The sequence below is a fragment of the Hypanus sabinus genome, chromosome 23 (genome assembly GCF_030144855.1).
Source record: "Hypanus sabinus isolate sHypSab1 chromosome 23, sHypSab1.hap1, whole genome shotgun sequence".
NCBI classification, from domain to species: domain Eukaryota; kingdom Metazoa; phylum Chordata; class Chondrichthyes; order Myliobatiformes; family Dasyatidae; genus Hypanus; species Hypanus sabinus.
Genome location: NC_082728.1, coordinates 52,955,370 through 52,975,865, shown reverse-complemented (window position 1 = coordinate 52,975,865; position 20,496 = coordinate 52,955,370). Strand labels below are relative to the sequence as shown.

Here is a 20,496-nt window from a genome sequence, read left to right as displayed (position 1 = left end):
AGAGGGGGAGAGATAGGAGGAGGGGAAGGAGAGGGAGAGAGCAGAGAGAAGAGAAAGGGGGAAGTGGCAGAAAGGGAAAGAGATGGGACGGGGAGAGAGAGGAAGGGGGACGGGAAGAGAGGGAGGGGGAGGCGGAGGCAGCGGAGAGGGGGGAGTGGGGGAGGGCGAAAGAAGGAGGGAGAGAGGGGGAGGAGGAAAGAGAGAGTGGTGGAGGAGGGAAAGGGGAGAGGGGAGGGTAAATGGTGATGGGGAAAGGAAGGAAGACAAGGGGGATGGGGAGATGGGCAGGGTGGAGATGTGGGGGGGAGGGTTGAGAAGGGGAGGGGAGATGGGGGAGATGAGGAGACAGAGGGACAGGGAGAGGGAGAGAGAAAAAGAGAAAGAACCCACTCCATATTAAAATGTATTGTAAAAAACTCCATGGACAGGAATAACAGTAAAGCTACAGGGGGATATCTGTATGTGGATATCCTGAGGCCCTCCATTGGTCGGGGTTGACCATGGAAGCTGTGCCTCAGCTGCCTATGTGATATGCAAGCCAGGGCAGTACGATATGGAGAGCAAGCTGTAGCGGGCTCCCCCTCTCCACACAGCCGATGAATCTAAAGAAGCAGTAGAGACCGATACAGTTTGGTACCAGCAGCGTTGCATGAAGTTGCCAGTCAGCATTGAACTGCCTTAGGGACTCTAGCTCTGGATATTTCCTTGGGATTTACTCCTGAAGCCTTCCCTATGAGTGAATATAACCGCAAGGCAGTGGAGGCTTGAGATCAGTGCTTTCCTTCTCCTAGATAAGTTGCCAACCATGGCTGACAAGCCCCATCTGCCTAAAGTAACCCAACTTAGCCCCTTCTCCTGTCAGCAGAAATGGTCTTGCCAGACAACTTAGTGCACAAGTAATTACACAGATTGGCAGTTCCACAAATACTCACAAATAACTACACAGAAAAAAGTTCTAGTCTAAGACCATAAGACATAGGATCTGAATTAGGTCATTAGATCCATCGAGTCTGCTCTGCCATTCCATCATGGCTGATTTCTTATCCTTCTCACCTATGTTTCCTCTAAGCTGTGCGTGTGTACTTCAACCAGCGCACAAAGGAAATTCATGTGCGCACAAAAGGTTAGCTACCTAAAATAATGTAGTAATTAATAATTATACTATTGAAAATAATCTTTTAGCTAAATGTTTCTGTTAACTAGTTAAGTGGTTTTTCAAATACCACAATGCACGTCATCTCACCTTTCCCTGATCCAGTTCATACAGCTGCATCACGGCGGCAGCCATCTTTGGCGGACAGTGTTCATATCGTAAAGTTTACAAAGATCCATTTCAAATCCTGTAGATAGCTTACTAAGTTTTTATTGAAAAAAATATTGATTCACTATGTCGAATTCAAAAGAAGCGAAGGGCATGAAGTGCAAAAGAACTACAAATTTGTTTAAAGTTGAATGGCTTAACAAAATAGTAGAAACTGCTACTTCGAAAGCTCATGAGGTCATGAACGTTCAGCTACAAGAAATATTTTTGTATGATTCAGTTAATGTTTTGCTAAGCAAACAACATGAAGAAAACGTCACAGCTCACTGTTGACTTTTATAAATCGTCTGTGTTCATTTAGAAGAAAGGCTTCCTGAAGGAGACGTACAAGAATGGTCAAGTTTTGATTTCTCCACAATTGCAAATTGTGACTTCACATTTGGCGATCAATAAGTTAATGCCTTATGTCTAAAATATCCTTATTTTCTAGCTGAAAATACTATAATAGACAGTTTAATGATTTCAAATTTTCTGTGCAAGAAAAAATTAAATCCAAACTGATTTCAAATTTTGCTCAAATGGTGGCATTTGTACTTCAAAATGAACAGTTTTGTGACCTTGCACAGTTGATGGACATTGGGGGAACCTTTCTTGCATCTGGTGAGGACTGTGAACGATGTTTTAGCCTAACGAATCAATGCAAAAACAAGCTGAGAATCCATTTACATGAATGTCATTTGGATATGTTAATGAGAATCAAAAGATATCAATTGGATGGAAGTTCCAATAGTCTAGATAGAGTTTACAAAAACTGGGTAAATGCCAAAGACAGGAGAGAGAAAAAATAACTGAGTGACTTAAATATGTATGTTATTTTGTTTTGAGTCCTGACAAAGGGTCTCCCTATTGATGCTGCCTGGCCTGCTGCATTCCACCAGCTTTTTGTGTGTGTTGCATGTTATTTTATTGTTATTCTGTGCAGTTTTATGTCAAATATTTTGTAAACCTACGTAAACTGTGCCACGTGTGCATTCAGTGTGCACATAGTTTTGTCACATGGAAAAAAATGTGCACAACCTGAGATTTTTGCGCACATTGACTACTGAAATTTAGAGGGAACATTGCTTCTCACCCCATTCTCCTGCTTTCTCCTCGTAACCTTTGATGCCCTGACTAATCAGGAACCTATTAGCAAGTAAACCTTTAGGGAATCCTGCACAAAGTCCCTTTGCACCTCTAATTTTTGAGTTATATCTCCATTTAGAAAATAGTCTACTCTTCCAATCTTTCTACCAAAGTGCATGACTATACACTTCCCTGTACTATAATCCATCTGCCACCTTTTTGCCCATTCTCCCAATCTAAGTCCTTCTGCAGACTCCCTGCATCCTCAGTACTACCTGCCCTTTCACTCATCTTTGTACTATCTGTAAACTTGGTCACAAAAGCCATCAATTCCATTATTGGTGTACAATGTGAAAGGAAATGGCTCCAACACCATGTGCTGTAGAACACCACTAATCACCGACAGCTGACTAGAAATGGTTCCCTTTATTCTGACTCTTTGCCTCCTGCCAGTCACTCAACCTTCTGTCCATGCTAGTATCTTTCCTGTAATGCTACAGGCTCTTAGCTTGTTAAGCAGCCTCGTGGGCAGCACCTTGTCAAAGACCTTCTGAAAATCCAACTAAACAACCAGTGACCTACCCCCACCTCCTTATTCTAGTATCTTTCCCTTCCTTTCCAGTCCTGTATTCACCACCCTTTTCATTTTTGCCCTGTTACACTTCAACTCATCCTACTGAGTGCAATTTTGCCCTATCATCTGCCTTACTACACACTGCCTCTGTTTGGAAACCAACAGTCCTATCACATTGGTCCCCATTTCCCTACCAAACTAGTTTAACCACTCCCCAACTGTTCCAGCAAACCTATCCTCAATGATAAACACAAAGTACACTGCAGATGCTGTGGTCAAATCAACATGTACAAACACACTGGAGGAACTCAGTAGGTCGGGCAGCATCTGTGGAAATGAGCAGTCAACGTTTTGGGCCGAGACCCTTTGTCAGTCCTTCTCAGGTTCAGCTGTAACCTATCCTTTTTGTACAGGTCATATATTCCCAAGAAATACCAATGATCCGGAAATCTAAACCCTTGCCCCCTGCATCAATTCCTCAGCCATATATTCATCTGCCAAATCATCCTATTCTGACTCTCATTGGCATGTGACACAGGCAGCAACCCAGAGATTACTACCTTGGAGGTCCTGCTTTTCAGTTTTCTACCTAACTCCCAAAATTCTCTCTTCAGGTCCTCTTCCATTTTCGTACATATGTCATTGGCACCAATATGTACCATGATTTCTGGCGGCTCACCCTCCCCCTTTAGAATGCTGTTGACCTGATCCTAAACATCCCTAGCAACATACCATCCGGGTTTCTCTCTCACATTCACAGTATCTCCTGCCAGCTCCCCTGACTATGGAATTCCTCATCACTACTGCACTCCTCTTCTCCACCCTTCCCCCTTCAGAGCCAGAGACACAACTCTGTTCCAGACAATAGACAATAGGTGCAGAAGTAGACCATTCGGCCCTTCAAGCCTGCACCGCCATTCTGAGATCATGGCTGATCATCTACTATCAATATCTGGTTCCTGCTTTGTCCCCATATCCCTCGATTCCCCTATCCATAAGATACCTATCTAGCTCCTTCTTGAAAGCATCCAGAGAATTGGCCTCCACTGCCTTCCGAGGCAGAGCATTCCAGACCCCCACAACTCTCTGGGAGAAGTAGTTTTTCCTTAACTCTGTCCTAAATGACCTACCCCTTATTCTCAAACCATGCCCTCTGGTACTGGACTCTCCCAGCAACCCGGACGCTGCAGCTTCCCCCTGGAAAGTTGCCCCCCCCCCACCCCCAAACAGTGGTATACTTATTATTGAGGAGAACGGTTGCAGAGTTTCTCTGTACTGGCTGCCTATTATCCTTTCCTGTCATTCACTCAGGCACCTGCCTCTTGCAACTTAAAGGTGACTACCTCCCTACAGCTCCTATCACCTCCTCTTGCTGCCATTTGAGCTGAAGGTCATCAAGCTGCAGTCCAGTTAACATTGAGCCACCATATGCACAATGCATATGGTCAAAACCTGGTTACCATTAGTTTGATTCACTGGGGTCTAATTTAGTCATGTCTGACAGACAGAAATTTCATAGAATTTCATCATACAGTGAAATAAATTGAGCACAGGGAAAATACAATCTGAGGAAGGTTTGGGTTTTGACAGCTCTGGATATATTCCCTCCCAATGCAGTCAAGCTGGGTTTAATAGATCAAGAGCTTCCTATTAATGGCTTTGGGGATTACATGAGTGGAAATGAGAAATGGAGAGGCTTTGTTGAAGGTTGGAGGGACCAAGCATCACCAGCAGAACAGTCGACCTTTAATAAAGTACTACATTCCTGAATGGTTGGTGTTTCTCCAAGTAACTTGGTGCACAATTCCTCAATTCCTTCTCTGCTTTTATTGCATGTTGTTGGGCCAAAAGGAAGCAATTTTATTAGTAACTATTCAGTGACCCCTAGACCCACCTTGGATTGCATCCTGTTCTTGCATACATAGAAGGATTCCACCAATAGTGCTATACACATCAGTTCTTGCTTAAAACGAAAATGTAAGATCTACTGTATATCTGTGGCACCTTTCGTCAGTTTAGGGCTTCCAAAGTATTTTCCAGTCAATATAGTACTTTAAAATCAAGCAACTTTAAATATGGATCCCACAAAACAGTCATCTGGGAACATCCAGGTGATCAGTTTATCAATTGGTCTCGAATACACTCAGTGGCTGAGGCTTCACAACCCACTTGGGGAAAAAATTTCACATGTCATTTGGAATATTGGTTGAGCTGAAGCACTAAGACCTGCAGGGCAATGTTGCACATAGCTGGTCAATCATTTTCCAAGATGATCTAATGCAGAGTTCTCACAGGGGTCTCAGGAACAGTGACGTCTTCACTCTGGGATTATAAAACCCTACTAAATCACAGTCATGAAATATTTCTGCAAATGTAGTCAACATGGCAGTGTTGGAACAGGTGCTAGGCAGATTGAGCACCATGTTGTTTATCGAGGTGCTTTCTGAGTTAATGCTGGTGGAAGGGCAGATACTAGCCCGACTCTGCTTCGATCCATGCTGTGTCCTGCATTACATCCAGTTCAAGTTCTTGCAGCACCTCCTCAGTACCATATTGGTAAGTCTCTGAGATCGTGCTTTAAAGCCCAAGCACGTGATTCAGCAGCAAGCGATCAACTGAGCCAAAGATGACACACGCAGGGAAGCAGGCTGCCTAATTACATCAGACCACAGGCTCAACATCATTTCCTGAAGCTGTCCCATGGGTGTTAGAAATGAGCTGTCTATTAAAACCATAAAACATAGAAGCAGAATTAGGCCATTCAGCCCATTGCATCTGCTCTGCCATGCTATCATGGGTGATTTATTTTCCCTCTCAACCCCAGTCTCCTGCTTTCTCCCTGTAACCTTTAACACCCTTACTAATCAAGAACCTATCAACATGCACTTTAAATATATCCAATGACTTGGCCTCTGCAGCTGACTGTCGACAGATTTACCACCTTCTGCCTATAGAAATCCATCCTTATCTCTGTTCTAAAGGGACGTCCTTCTATTTTGAGGCTGTGCCCTCTGGTCCTAATATCCCCAACTATAGGAAACATCTTCTCCATGTCCACTCTATCTAGGCTTTTCAGTATTTGATAGGTTTGAACGATATTTCCGGTTTGCTTTGGTTTATGGAAGTTTAGGTGTTGAAGAGCAGAGGTCCTGTGGCATTGACTGGAGGAGAGGATATTCTATTTTCTAACAGAGGCATTATCAACAGTATGAGAGGGGAAGTGTTAGTGGAAGGACTGTAACACTTGTTGGAAAGACACACCATAGACATCTTGTCTGATACACAAAGGAGTTCGGAGTGGAACTGAATCTTGCAGGATTCATCAAACAAATATGGAGTCCTTTTCTTAATGTTCTTATGTTCTGGTTAGAATACTACAAAGCCTCTATGCACCATGGTATTTTATTTGTGTTTATTCCAGCTATTGAAACACACCCTGGTGCACCAATTCTATTCAATTTCCCTGACTTTGGTCATGGATTTCAGAAAATCAAGTGTGACTAGCCAATAAGATTAAACACAGCTCATTTAATGTCAAAACTAATTTAAAATGTGAACAGTTCACCCTTGCCGGTTACACAAGAGACTGCAGATGCTGGAACTTGGAGCAGTCTGCTGGAGAAACTCTGTGGGCTGAGTATCATCTGTGGGGGGGGGGGGGAGAAGGGGGGGGAAAGGAAATGTTAACATTTCAGATCAACGATCCTTGCTGATCACTAATTTATATGAAAATGAGAGTGCATTCTATTTGCCGTGAGCTTTTGTCCAGGTGACAGGCATTTGAAGGTTGAGACTTGTTAAGTAAAAGCAAATACCAAATTAAAAGTCAAATCCTCTCACTTATCCAATCACTGACAGAGTATTTCTGTGCGCTACTGAATTAACCCACTGCCTCACTGGCTTAGGTTAGCTCACTCCTTAATATTCACCTCATTTCTTATCAGGGGAAACCTGTCTATGAACAACTTCCAGAGCACTTACTGTTAATTCCTGTAGTCAGGAATGACAGTTACTTCCATATTGAGATGGTGATCACATTGACACTATATTAAAGTCAGCTTGTTGGACACTGCATTACACTGCAGGAATACAAATCACCACCCCAAATCACACACATTCCACAGAAAACACAACAGCAGAACACAGAGGCTGCACTAACCCCACTAACTGCAGCAGAGACCGTCTGCGAGTCTGATAGCAGTGGACAAAAGTGCCCAGCTGTGTAAAATAATGCCAGAAACGGGGCAGAATGCAAAATTCTCCAGGTGTACAGTTGCCTTTAAACAAATAAAGAATGAGAAGTGTTCCAAGGAGCTCAAAATGAAACAACTTAAGTTACACAGCAGTCACGTATTAAGGGTCTTGCTCAGCTACTTCAGAGGAGGGTATTAAAGTGGGGGGGGGGGGGGGTCACACAGCAAAGGCCCTTTGGCCCATCATGTTCATGCTAACTATCCGCTTTAGCCCTCTGTGCTTCAGCTATTCAAGTATTTATCTAGATGCTTCTTAAATGTTGTGAGAATATCTGCCTCCACCACTGCCCTTGTGAAGTGTTGTGTGCAGTTCCAGTTGAGACACTGTAGAAGGGATGTGATTGTGCTGGGGAGAGAATTACCTAGGTGTAGCCTGGATTGGTGGACTTTAGTTGTGGGAAGAGACTGGATAAGCTGGGCTTGTTTGCCCTGGAGTGAGGGAGGCTGAGGTAAGATCCTGACAGATGTAATAAGTAGGTAGTCAAAATCTATCTTTGCTTAGTGGTACAGAAAACAAGAGGGTGTAGTTTTAAAGTGAGAGGCAGGAGCTTTAAAGGGAATTTTAGATTATTACACGGTTGTTGATATCTGACACAGTTTGTCAGAGGAGATTATGGAGGAGGCATTCAGACATACACATAAATAAAAAAGGCATATAAGGATATGGGCAAATGGGATTGCTGTGGATAAGCAAACAGTTGATGTTGAAGTGCTGCTGTGGTTATAAACTCTTCAGGCAGACTGATATGGGTAAGATCAGTAATCACACCCAGAAGAAACGCTTGAGCTAGTTGGGATTTTAATAAAATATGACAACTTCTTGATGTTAGCCTCAGTTGTACTACAGTGAAAGTATATAAAATCTAGAGACCTTGATGTTTAGAAACATCTCCCTTATAATCAAAAATAACAGGAACTTCCCCTCCACGTTCTCTCTACTTCTCAAACCAACTGACCAAACACTCCAGACTCCACACCTCTGAATCTCAATCCCTGCTGTTTCTTCACCTCACATGAGATTCCCTCTTTCCTCCCAGCTCACTTCAAAGATTCTCATTATTTCCACACTTTGTTGCCTCTTCTCTTCCAAATTCCATCACCTGTTCACCCAGTCCCTTGCTAACTTTCAGCACTCAAATCCCAGACCGAGACAGCAGCCACTCTTAATTATAACATTTAATGCAGCCACTCTTCAGTATCTAGTTCACCAAACGATGTTTGCTGCATTCCCATCAAGCACACCAGGGCCCTATTTCTTGTGCTGAAAAACATCGTATTTCTCAGCAGCACCGGGAAGAAAAGCATACTGGACTCTTAATAACATCAGTCTGGAGAATAAGCCACAGCACACCACCAACGGTCCATGTGTTCTAGAGCACTAGGGTTTTACTTCCATTTCCTTTGCCCTTGAAACAGGGATCCAGACTTGCCAAGTGGTTGGTCCTGCTCAGCAGTAACTGAGATTCCGATTACTCATTAAGGGAGCAGCCTTACCTTCAGTCTGCCAAATTCACAGGCAAGGTCCAGTGGTGTCTTCTTGGCCTTGTTTATGATACAGGGGTTGGACTGGTGCTGTAGAAGCATCTCAGACTGTGAGAGAAGAGAAGGACATTGTTGATATTACCAGGTGGACCAACTCTACAGTTATTGGAATCCATAGTTTAAACCATTTTCTTAGTTCATTGCTTTGGGCTCTGTTACTGCAAATTAAAATCCCACCAAAAGCCACTAACTGTTCAGAATGGTTTCTTTATCGATTTATATCCGAGAGATTACTCTGTCCTCAAAGATGCCCACCATGTGGGTCATATCATCTTCTTCCAGCTCCCATTGGGCAGCAAGTATGGAAACGTGAAGTCCCGCAGCTCCAGGACCAAGAGGAACTACTTGCCTTCAACTTTTCAACTCTCGAACCAACCCGCACAACCCTAATCACTACCTTGGTATAACTCTATGGCCAACTTGAATCACTTTGCACTGAAATTGATTTTTTTTGTTTCCTAATTATGATTTTTCTAGTAAAACTTACTTATAATTTATGCTTTTCTTGTGAAAGCTGTTTATCTGATGCATTGTGCCTGTGATGCTATGCAGCTAAGTTTTTCATTGCACCTGAGGATACATGGCCCAATTAACTCGACTTTAACTTTGAACAGGCCCCTGGTCACCAGCCATGACCTTTCACCGTGACCTTTCTTTCCATGCTGCACTCTTCACAGCGATGGGCTGGACCAAACACCCTTTTGTCCAGGGTGCTTAGGTTCTCTGTCACTGCCCATGACCTCAGGCCATTTGTTTTTGTGTGTGCTCCTAATGAAAGGCAGCAATCACCTTTACATAGGTAAAAACAAACATATTCCTGCAGGCCTGTTGCTTGAGCTGACTGATCCTTGTTTGTTTGAAAACTTCAGAGATCCTCTGTATTCAGTCCTGATCAACTACACACGTGGGGCACAAGTGAACAGCCAAAGGTGAACAGGACATGAACCATATCTAATGTACTGTACCTGTCCAATCAAAACCACGGTCCAACCAGTCCACAACACAAGCATTGCCTACATTTGTCCCAGCCACTCTGATAGAATGCCTTGATGGCTCGGTAATTGTCGCTGAGTCAGATAGAACAGAAACAGATTGCACAGCCCTGTCTGTACTGACCAAAATGCCAATCTGTGTCCATTTGACCATATCTCTCAAAACCTTCTTTTACCATGCGTCTTTTGAGCATTGCTATTGTACACACATCTATCACTTGCTTTGAAAGTTCATTCCATATATATGCACTACCTTCTATGTGAAGAAGTTGCCACATTCAGGTTGGAGGAACAACACCTTATATTCCGTCTGGGTAGCCTCCAACCTGATGGCATGAACATTGACTTCTCTAACTTCTGTTAATGCCCCTCCTCTCCTTCTTACCCCATCCCTGATTTACTTACTTTTCCCCCTCTCCCTTTGTATTTCTCTCTCTCCCCATCACTCTTTGCCAGTTCTCCATCTCCCTCTGGTGCTCCCCTCCCCCTTTCTTTCTCCCTAGGCCTCCCATCCCATGATCCTTTCCCTTCTCCAGCTCTGTATCCCTCTTGCCAATCATCTTTCCAGCTCTTAGCTTCACACCACCCCCTCCGGACTTCTCCTATCATTTCGGATTTCGCCCTCCCCCTCCTACTTCCAAATCTCTTACTATCTTTTCTTTCAGTTAGTCCTGATGAAGGGTCTTGGCCCGAAACGTCGACAGTGCTTCTTCCTATAGATGCTGCCTGGCCTGCTGTGTTTCACAGCATTTTGTGTGGAAGTTGCCTATTGGGTCACTTTAAAGTCTTTCTCCTCTAATCTTAAACCTCTCCCCCTATAGTTTAGACTCCCTTTTTTCTGAGAAAAGTATGAGTACTTTCACCCTATTTTTACCCCTCATGACTGTATACAGTGGCATGCAAAGGTTTGGGCACCCCGGTCAAAATTTCTGTTACTGTCAATAGCTAAGTGATTAGACGATGAACTGATCCCCAAAAGTCATAGAATTAAAGATAAAACATTCTTTTCAACATTTTAAGCAAGATTAGTGTATTGTTTTTGTTTTGTACAATTTTAGAGTGGGAAAAAAAGGAAAGGAGCACCATGCAAAAGTTTGAACAGCCCAAGAGATTTGAGCTCTCAGACAACTTTTATCAAGGTCTCAGACATTAATTAGCTTGTTAGGGCTATGGCTTGTTCACATTCATTATTAGGAAAGGCCAGGTGATGCAAATTACAAAGCTTTATAAATACCCTGACTCCTCAAACTTTGTCCCAACAATCAGTAGCCATGGGCTCCTCTAAGCAGCTGCCTAGAACTCTGAAAATTAAAATAAATGATGCCCAAAAAGCAGGAGAAGGCTGTAAGAAAATAGCAAAGCGTTTTCAGGTAGCTGTTTCCTCAGTTCGTAATGTAATTAAAGAAATGGCAGTTAACAGGAACGGTGGAGGTCAAGTTGAGGTCTGGAAGACCAGAAAACTTTCTGAGAGAACTGCTTGTAGGATTGCTAGAAAGGCAAATCAAAACCCCCATTTGACTGTAAAAGACCTTCAGGAAGATTTAGCAGACTCTGGAGTGGTGGTCCACTGTTCTATTGTGCAGCGACACCTGCACAAATATGACCTTCATGGAAGAGTCATCAGAAGAAAACTTCTCCTGTGTTGATTGGTGAAATAGACTAAATGCCATGGAAGGAAAGGGGATGGGGAATGGTGAAGGAGAGGGGGGAGAGGGCATTACTGGAAGAAGGAGAAATCAGCGTTCATGCCATCAGGTTGGAGGCTACTCAAACAGAATATAAGGTGTTGTTCCTCTAACCTAAGTGAGCCCTCATTGTGACAGTGGAGGAGGCCATGGATGGACATATGAGAATGGGAATGGAAAATGGAATTAAAATGGGTGGTTACTGGGAGATCCTGCTTCTTCTGGCAGACGGAGCGTAGATGCTTGGAGAAGTGGTCTGCCAATCTACGTCGGGTCTCATCAATATACAGGAGGCCAAACCAGGAACACCAAACACAGTACATGACTCCAACAGACTCACAGGTGAAGTGTCACCTCACTTGGGAGGTTTGTTTAGGCCCTTGAATGGTAATCAGGGTGGAGTTGCAGCACTTGCTCCGCTTGCAAAGCTAAGTGCCAGGAGGGAGATCAATGGGAAGGGACAAATGGACAATGGAGTTGTATAGGGAGCGATCCCTGAGGAAAGCAGAAAGTGGGGGGAATTATTGCCAACTGCCAACCATCTTGACTTCAACACTCTCTCCATTTCCATAGAAACATAGTAGGTGCAGGAGCAGGCCATTTGGCCCTTCGAGCCTGCACCGCCATTCAGTATGATCATGGCTGATCATCCAACTCAGAACCCTGTACCTGCTATCTCTCCATACCCCCTGATCCCTTTAGCCACAAGGGCCATATCTAACTTCCTCTTAAATAAAGGCAATGAACCGGCCTCAACTGTTTCCTGTGGTAGAGAATTCCACAGATTCACCACTCTGTGTGTGAAGAAGTTTTTCCTCATCTCGGTTCTAAAAGGCTTCCTCTTTATCCTTAAACTGTGACCCCTCGTTCTGGACTCCCCCAACATCGGAAACAATCTTCCTGCATCTAGCCCGTCCTTTATAATTTTATACGTTTCAATAAGATCCCCCCCTCAGTCTTCTAAATTTCAGTGAGTATAAGCCTAGTCGATCCAGTCTTTCTTCATATGAAAATCCTGCCATCCCAGGAATCAACCTAGTGAACCTTCTTTGTACTCCCTCTATGGCAAGAATGTCTTTCCTCAGATGAGGGGGCCAAAACTGCACACAATACTCCAGCTGTGGTCTCACCAAGGCTTGTACAACTGCAGTAGAACCTCCCTGCTCCTGTACTTGAATCCTCTTGCTATGAATGCCAACATACCATTTGCCTTTTTCACCACCTGCTGTACCTGCATGCCCACCTTCAATGACTGGTGTACAATGACACCCAGGTCTCATTGCACCTCCCCTTTTCCTAATCGGCCACCGTTCAGATAATAATGTTTTCATGTTCTTGCAACCAAAGTGGATAACCTCACATTTATCCACATTAAATTGTATCTGCCATGAATTTGCCCACTCACCTAACCTATCCAAGTCACTCTGCATCCTCTTAGCATCCTCCTCACAGCTAACACCGCCGCCCAGCTTCGTGTCATCCGCAAACTTGGAGATGCTGCATTTAATTCCCTCGTCTGAATCATTAATATTGTAAACAACTGAGGTCCCAGCACTGAACATTGCAGTAACCCACTAGTCACCACCTGCCAATCTGAAAAGGTCCCGTTTATTCCCACTCTTTGCTTCCTGTTTGCCAACCAATTCTCTATCCACATCAATACCATACCCCCAATACCGTGTGCTTTAAGTTTGCACACTAATCTCCTGTGTGGGACCTTATCAAAAGCCCTTTGAAAATCCAAATATACCACATCAACTGGTTCTCCCCTATCCACTCTACTAGTTACATCCTCAAAAAATTCTATAAGATTCGTCAGACATGATTTTCCTTTAAATCCATGCTGACTTTGTCTGATGATTTCACCTCTTTCCAAATGTGCTGTTATCTCATCTTTGGTAACCGACTCTAGCATTTTCCCCACCACCGATGTCAGGCTAACTGGTCTATAATTCCCCGGTTTCTCTCTCCCTCCTTTTTTAAAAAGTGGGGTTACATTAGCCACCCTCCAATCCTCAGGAACTAATCCAGAATCTAAGGAGTTTTGAAAAATTATCACTAATGCATCCACTATTTCTTGGGCTACTTCCTTAAGCACTCTGGGATGCAGACCATCTGGCCCTGGGGATCTATCTGCCTTTAATCCCTTCAATTTACCTAACACCACTTCCCTACTAACATGCATTTCCCTCAGTTCCTCCATTCACTAGACCCTCGGTCCCTTAATATTTCCAGAAGATTATTTATGTCCTCCTTAGTGAAGACAGAACCAAAGTAGTTATTCAATTGGTCTGCCATGTCCTTGTTCCCCATGATCAGTTCACCTGTTTCTGACTGTAAGTTACCTACATTTGTCTTAACCAATCTTTTTCTTTTCACATATCTATAAAAGCTTTTACAGTCAGTCTTTTTTGTTCCCTACCAGCTTTCTCTCAATCTTTTTTCTCTTTCCTAATTAAGCCCTTTGTCCTCCTCTGCTGGACTCTGAATTTCTCCCAGTCCTCAGGTGTGCCGCTTTTTCAGGCTAATTTGTATGTTTCTTCCTTGGAATTGATACTATCCCTAATTTCCCTTGTCAGCCATGGGTGCACTACCTTCTCTGGTTTATTCTTTTGCCAAACTGGGATGAACACTTGTTGTAGCTCATCCATGCAATCTTTAAATGCTTGCCATTGCATACCCACCGTCAACCCTTTAAGTATCATTTGCCAGTCTATCTTAGCTAATTCACGTCTCATACCTTCAAAGTTACCTTGCTTTAAGTTCAGAACCTTTGTTTCTGAATTAACTATGTCACTCTCCATCTTAATGAAGAATTCCACCATATTATGGTCACTGTTACCCAAGGGGCCTCACGCAACAAGATTGCTAACTAACCCTTCCTCATTGCTCAATACCCAATCTAGAATGGCCTGCTCTTTAGTTGGTTCCTCGACATGTTGTTTCAGAAAACCATCCCATTTACATTCCAAAAAATCTTCTTCCTCAGCACCCTTACCAACTTCCAACCTCACACCTTCTGAATGCTTGAACGCTCTGCACCATTAAACTCTGCAGACAAGACACTTTGAACCTTGAAGCATCAACATTACGTGGAATGTACTATTCAATATCAGGCCATTCGGCCCAGTGGATCTATACATCCTAGGCTTCCTGAAAACCCCAAAATGCTCAGCAGATGAAGCAGTGTCTGTGGAGAGAGAAACACAGATAATGTTTCAGGAGTCTTCTAATGGCAGATTATCAACCTCAAACATTGGCTCTTTCTCTCTCCACAGATGCTGCCTGACCTGATAAGTTTTTCCAACACGTCACATTTTATTTCAGATTTCCCGTGTCTGAAACACTTAAGTTTTGGAACAAGCTTTTCAATTCTTTTCTCCCATCCTGCTTCCAGCTTCCCCAGAGATGCACCAATCGACCAGAGGCCACGTGTCCACACAAGTGGTAATGGGAATAAGCTTGCTGATGGAGAGTCACTTTGGCCACGAGCTGAGTGCCTGTACAACTGGTAACGATGGGCTAACTGATCCTATACCCAATAGGACAAGACCAGGGCAGTACCCTTCACTTACCACTTCATAATGGCCATACTGGGCTGCAAGGTGCAATGGGATCTGTCCATCTTGAGAGGCCAGGTTAACCGCACCCCCTGCACGAAGAAGCAGACGCACGGGTTCCACCTTCCCCTGCCACGCGGCGTAGTGCAAAGGTCGCATTCCTATACCGGACATTAAAAAACACATTGTTGACAAACTGCTATGTCATTATGTAGCATTATAATGACACATTATGGTAGCATTAGTGCTCAGTCATCATGCAAGGAACCTGTCTTCGTAGAAATGGCAACTTATTCAGAATGTTGAGAGTGTTGAAACAAGCTTCTGAGGCTCAGATCAGTGGGTGCAGGACATTGAGTGGAACGGATAGAAGGTGGGTGAACTGAACTGAAGTAAAGAGAAGGCCTGCTCCAAGAAAGCTATCATGCATGTTGAGGAGGCAAGATGGGCTTTTGTCTGGAATGCAGTTGGTTGCTACTGTGAGCTGTGCCCAGTGGTCGAGTTGGCATGAGAAAGAGAAATGAATGGGGATAGAGGATGCCCTGACAGATGGCACAGATTCAGTGGGCCAACTGCTTCCTTTCTGTCAATATAAGGAAAAATGGGACAGGTGAGCCTAGAACATCATTCTGATGGGCTGAGTGGCTTCGTGTTGTAATAAGTAATCATGATGAATTTTCTCCAAGGCAGTAAACCAGGAATTTTTCAAATATCTTGCAGTGTGTGAAGCAAACATTCAAGTGGAAGATGAAAATATAACAAACTTTCTAAACTATGGAAAAAAATAAAAAGTGCAAGTTTGTACTTAATTCTATGAGGAAATGATAGTTAAAATGCTGTAATCAATGAGCAGAGAAGATAGCAGCTTCCCTCTCCACAATACACACAGGTTCCAGCAGTGCTCTGCCAGGGCACTCATGGAAACAGATAAAAACAGCCATTTAAGAGGTGCCTGGACAGAGATATAAACAGGCAGCGAATGACGTGATCCGGGTCTTGTACAGACAAATGGGATTAGATTGGTAGGGTCATCACAAATATTATGGGCCAAAGAGTCTCTTCTTGTGCTGTACTGTTCTATCTTATCTGACCTGCTGAGTACCGTCGCTACTTTAATTTCAGATTTCCCAAATCAGAATGTATTGTATGAAATGAAACTTTTTATTTCTTTTTGGGTCAGATCATGCAATTCTGCTTTACTTTATCAGTAAAAGCAGAATTAGACTTGCATGGAGTTACCACCAGCCTGTGGAGCCAAGACAATGCAAAGATTTATACTGGTAAATACAGGCTGATTCACTACTAACACAATGGCAGAACTGGGGCAAATGTGCTCTGAAATTTCACCAATATTGTAGTCAAACACTGCATGAAATACATGAATGCTGAATGTGGCGTATGTGAGATTATTTCAAAGGACAATGACGAAGGACAGGATTAGCGAGGAAATTCAGGCTGAGGTGGTTGAAGACTCAGCCTCCAATGGTGTTAGGATGGAAATCGGGAACTGAAAGCATTGTGGAAATGGAAAGGTCACAGTGTCAGGAAGAAGCCAAGCCACAAGGTGTTTAAAAGTGAGCAAAACACTAACCATTGCTGTCCTTGATGTCCACCATTGCCTGAGCTTCCAGCAGCAGTGAGATGAGTTCCGTACTCCCACTAAGTGCAGCATGGTGCAATGCTGAGAACCTGTAGACCGAACAAAAAAACCACTTCAACAAAGAATCACAAACCACCGCCGAATTTCATGGTAAAACAAGCTGTCTGCTGTCCCTGGTCCTGGAATGGTCTGGTGGACAAGAGCTGAGGAAGTACCCCTGAAATTCTACTCATTACAATTTCAGCTCTTTACACATTGATTACATTTCGGACAATGCGAGCAGCAATACACATGAAATGCTAGAGGAACTTAACTGTCTGCCGCAAATGTAATTAACAAATCCTTTCCACTCAGTTTTGCTCATCTCTCTGAGATTCAGAAGACCACTGACTGCAACTGTCCTTGTAAAGGTTTAGTCTCCAGTGCTCTGCTCACAAATTTATTCCACCTCCTATCCACTGCTTAAACGAGGCAGTTTCCAAGTTTCAATGCCGGATCTCCTATTACACCATTTGAAGCTGTGACCCTCTGCCCTGCTACAAAAATTGAAGATTAAGATAGTGTTCAGATTATTTTTTCCACTCCATTACTACATCCACCATCATGAAGTATTTCAAGGGGATGTTTATGGTACACATTAATTCTAGCCTCTCCCCCAGACCACAATCAGCACAGCACATACACAACTAGTGTTCCACAAGGCTGCACCCTCAGCCCCCGCTCACAGCTGTGTGGCCAGAGCCTGCTCTCACTCCATCTATGAGTTTGCAGCTGATGCCAATGCATCGGTGGGGAATGAGCTCCAGGATAATGGGCTCACTGATTTTAAAAAAGGAATAGCAATGTGCATTTGCATCAGTTGTATAACTTAAAAGTAAAACCATGACAGAATGCAGAATAAAGTGCAACAGCTGCAGAGTAGTGCAGTGGATGTAAACAATAGATGACAAGGTAGACTGTGAAGCCAATATTTCATCTTATCACGGTAGGGAGCCAGTATACAGACTGGTTTTGAGGCTGGTGGTACATGCTTTCAGGCTTTTGTATCTTCTGCCTGATAGGAAAGAGGGGGAAGAGAAAATGCACGAGGTGGGTGGAGTCTTTGATCATGCTGGCTGCTTTACTGAGGCAGCAAGTTTAGAGAGATCCCACAGAGGGGAGGCTGGTTTTCATGACGTGCTGAGCTGCGTCCACAACTCCCTGCAGTTTCTTGGGGTCATGAGCAGAGCAGTGGCCGTACCAGGCCGTGAAGCATCCAGATAGGATGCTCTCCATGGTGCATCAATAAAAACAGGTAAGAGTACATGCCAAATTTCTTTAGCCTCCTGAGGAAGTAGAGGATTTGTTGAGCTTCCATGGCTATGACTTCAATGTGGTTGGACCAAATCAGCATGATGGTGACATTCACTCCGAGAAACTTGAAGCTCTCAACCCTCTGAACCTCAGCATCCCCCTTCCGGAAGTCAATGACCAACTCTTTTACTTAAAAACCACCAAGTATTTTTGTGGTGTGTTGTTCCATCTGTTCTCCTCAACCGGCAGTGCCCACAAGAGAGTACACCAGTAATGGTTTATGATTTAGTGGCCATTACAGAAACCTGGTTGCAAGGTGGAGATGACTGGGAATTAAATATCCATGGGTATCAGGTAATAAGGAATGATAGGCAGGAAGGCAGAGGAGGTGGGGTGGCGCTCTTGATTAGGTATGAGATCAGGGCGATTGTGAGAGACGATATAAGATATCTACGGAGCAGAATGTTGAGTCCATTTGGGTAGAGGTTAAGAATAGCAAAGGGAAAAAAAAAATCATGGTAGGAGTTGTCTACAAGCCATCTAATAAAAATATGGCAGTGGCAGAGGTGATTAACCAAGAAATAACTGAGGCTTGAAAGAACGGAACAGCAGTTGTCATGGGCCTCCCTAACTTCCACATAGATTGGGTGAATCAGACTGATTAAGGAAGTCTTGAGGAGGACTTCATAGAATGAATCCGTGATGGAACATGTTAGTGAACCTACAAGGGAAAATGCTATCTTAGATCTAGTCCTGCGCAATGAGATAGGTAAGATTGACGATCTCGTAGTCAGGGATCCTCTTGGAAGCAGTAATCATAGCATGATTGAATTTGCAATCAAATGATGATTTGAGGATGAAATAGTTAAATCTAAAACTAATGTATTATGCTTGAACAAGGGAGACTACAATGGGATGAGGGAGGATTTGGCTAATGTGGATTGGGAGCACAGGCTATTTGGTAGGACAGTTGAGGAACAGTGGAATACTTTCAAAGAGATTTTTCACAGTGCTCAACAAAAGTATATTCCAGTCAAAAGTAAGGACAGTAAGTTTGGGGAGAGCCAGCCTTGGATAACTAAGGAAATAAAAGATAGTATCAAATTAAAAGCTCATGTGTACAAGTTGCAAAAAGTAGTGGGAGACTGGAGGATTGGGAAAACTTTAAAAAGCAACGAAGAACTAAACAAGAAATAAGGAAAGGGAAGATAGGGTATGAAAGTAAATTAACTTATTGTCACCAAAAAATTGATACTAGAGCGTACAATCATCACAGCGATATTTGATTCTGCGCTTCGCGCTCCCTGAAGTACAAATCGAAGTAATTATAATAAAAATTTAAATTATAAATCATAATTAGAAAATAGAAAAGGGAAAGTAAGGTAGTGCGAGTCAGGTCCGGATATTTGGAAGGTACGGCCCAGATCCAGGTCAGGATCTGTTCAGCAGTCTTATCACAGTTGGAAAGAAGCTGGTCCCAAATCTGGCCCTATGAATCTTCAAGTTCCTGAACCTTCTCCCTGAGGGAAGAGGGACAAAAAGTGTGTTGGCTGGATGGGTCGTGTCCTTGAATATCCTGGCAGCACTACTCCAACAGCGTGCGGTGTAAAGCGAGTCCAAGGATGGGAGATTGGTTTGTGTGATGTGCTGGGCTAGGTTCACGATCTTCTGCAGCTTCTTCCAGTCTCGGACAGGCCAGGTTCCAAACCAGGTTGTGATGCACCCTAGAAGAATGCTTTCTATAATGCATCTATAAGAATTAGTGAAGGTTTTAGGGGACAGGCCAAATTTCTTCAGCTTTCTCAGGAAGTAAAGGCGCTGGTGGGCCTTGTTGGCAGTGGACTCTGCTTGGTTAGACCAAGTCAGGTCATTTGTGATATTCACCCCGAGGAACTTAAAGCTTTTGACCTGTTCCACCTGCGCACCACCGATGTAGATGGGGTCTTGCAGTCCGCTACTCCGTCTGAAGTCAACAACCAATTCCTTCATCTTGCTGATGTTGAGGGATAGGTTATTGTCTTTGCACCATGCCACCAGGTTCTTAATTTCCACTCTGTACTCAGATTCATCATTACCCTAGATACGGCCTACAATTGAAGTGTCATCAGCAAACTTATATATTGAGTTTGATGGAAACTTGGCTACACAATCATGGGTGTACAGTGAGATTAGCACAAAATATAAAAACAGAGAGCAAAAGTTTTTATAAATATATAAAGTGGAAGAGAGTGGCTAAAGTTAACCTAGACGAGAAGGGGAGATTGATATTGGGTGATAAAGAAATGGCTGAGGCATTGAACTACTATTTTGCGTCGGTCTTCATAGTGGAGGACACGTCTAATAAGTCAAATAAGGATGTTATGGACGAAATGGGAGGTGAGGACCTAGATAAAATCACTGTAACTAAAGAGATACTGATGAGCAAACTAGAAGGCCTGAAGGTAGATAAGTCCCCTGGTCCTGATGGGATGCATCCCAGGGTGCTGAGGGAATTGCCGGAGGTTACAGTAGATGCGTTGGTAATCACTTATCAGAACTCTTTGGGCAGGTCCCGGCGGAAGACAGCAAATGTCACGCCACTTTTTAAAAAAGGACGTAGGCAAAAGACAAG

General features: G+C 43.5%; 1 protein-coding gene across 2 annotated transcripts in view; it reads right to left on the bottom strand.

Moving 5' to 3' along the window:
- LOC132380192 (caskin-2-like) overlaps positions 1–20,496 on the bottom strand; it is a 287,298-nt gene that overhangs the window by 77,492 nt on the left and 189,310 nt on the right. For both annotated transcript variants that reach the window (XM_059948876.1, XM_059948877.1), the window contains 3 exons: positions 16,584–16,681; positions 15,008–15,153; positions 8,708–8,803 (listed from right to left, as the gene is read on the bottom strand). In XM_059948876.1, coding sequence (XP_059804859.1) covers positions 8,708–8,803; positions 15,008–15,153; positions 16,584–16,681 — 340 coding nt within the window. The remainder of the gene's footprint in view (positions 1–8,707; positions 8,804–15,007; positions 15,154–16,583; positions 16,682–20,496) is intronic.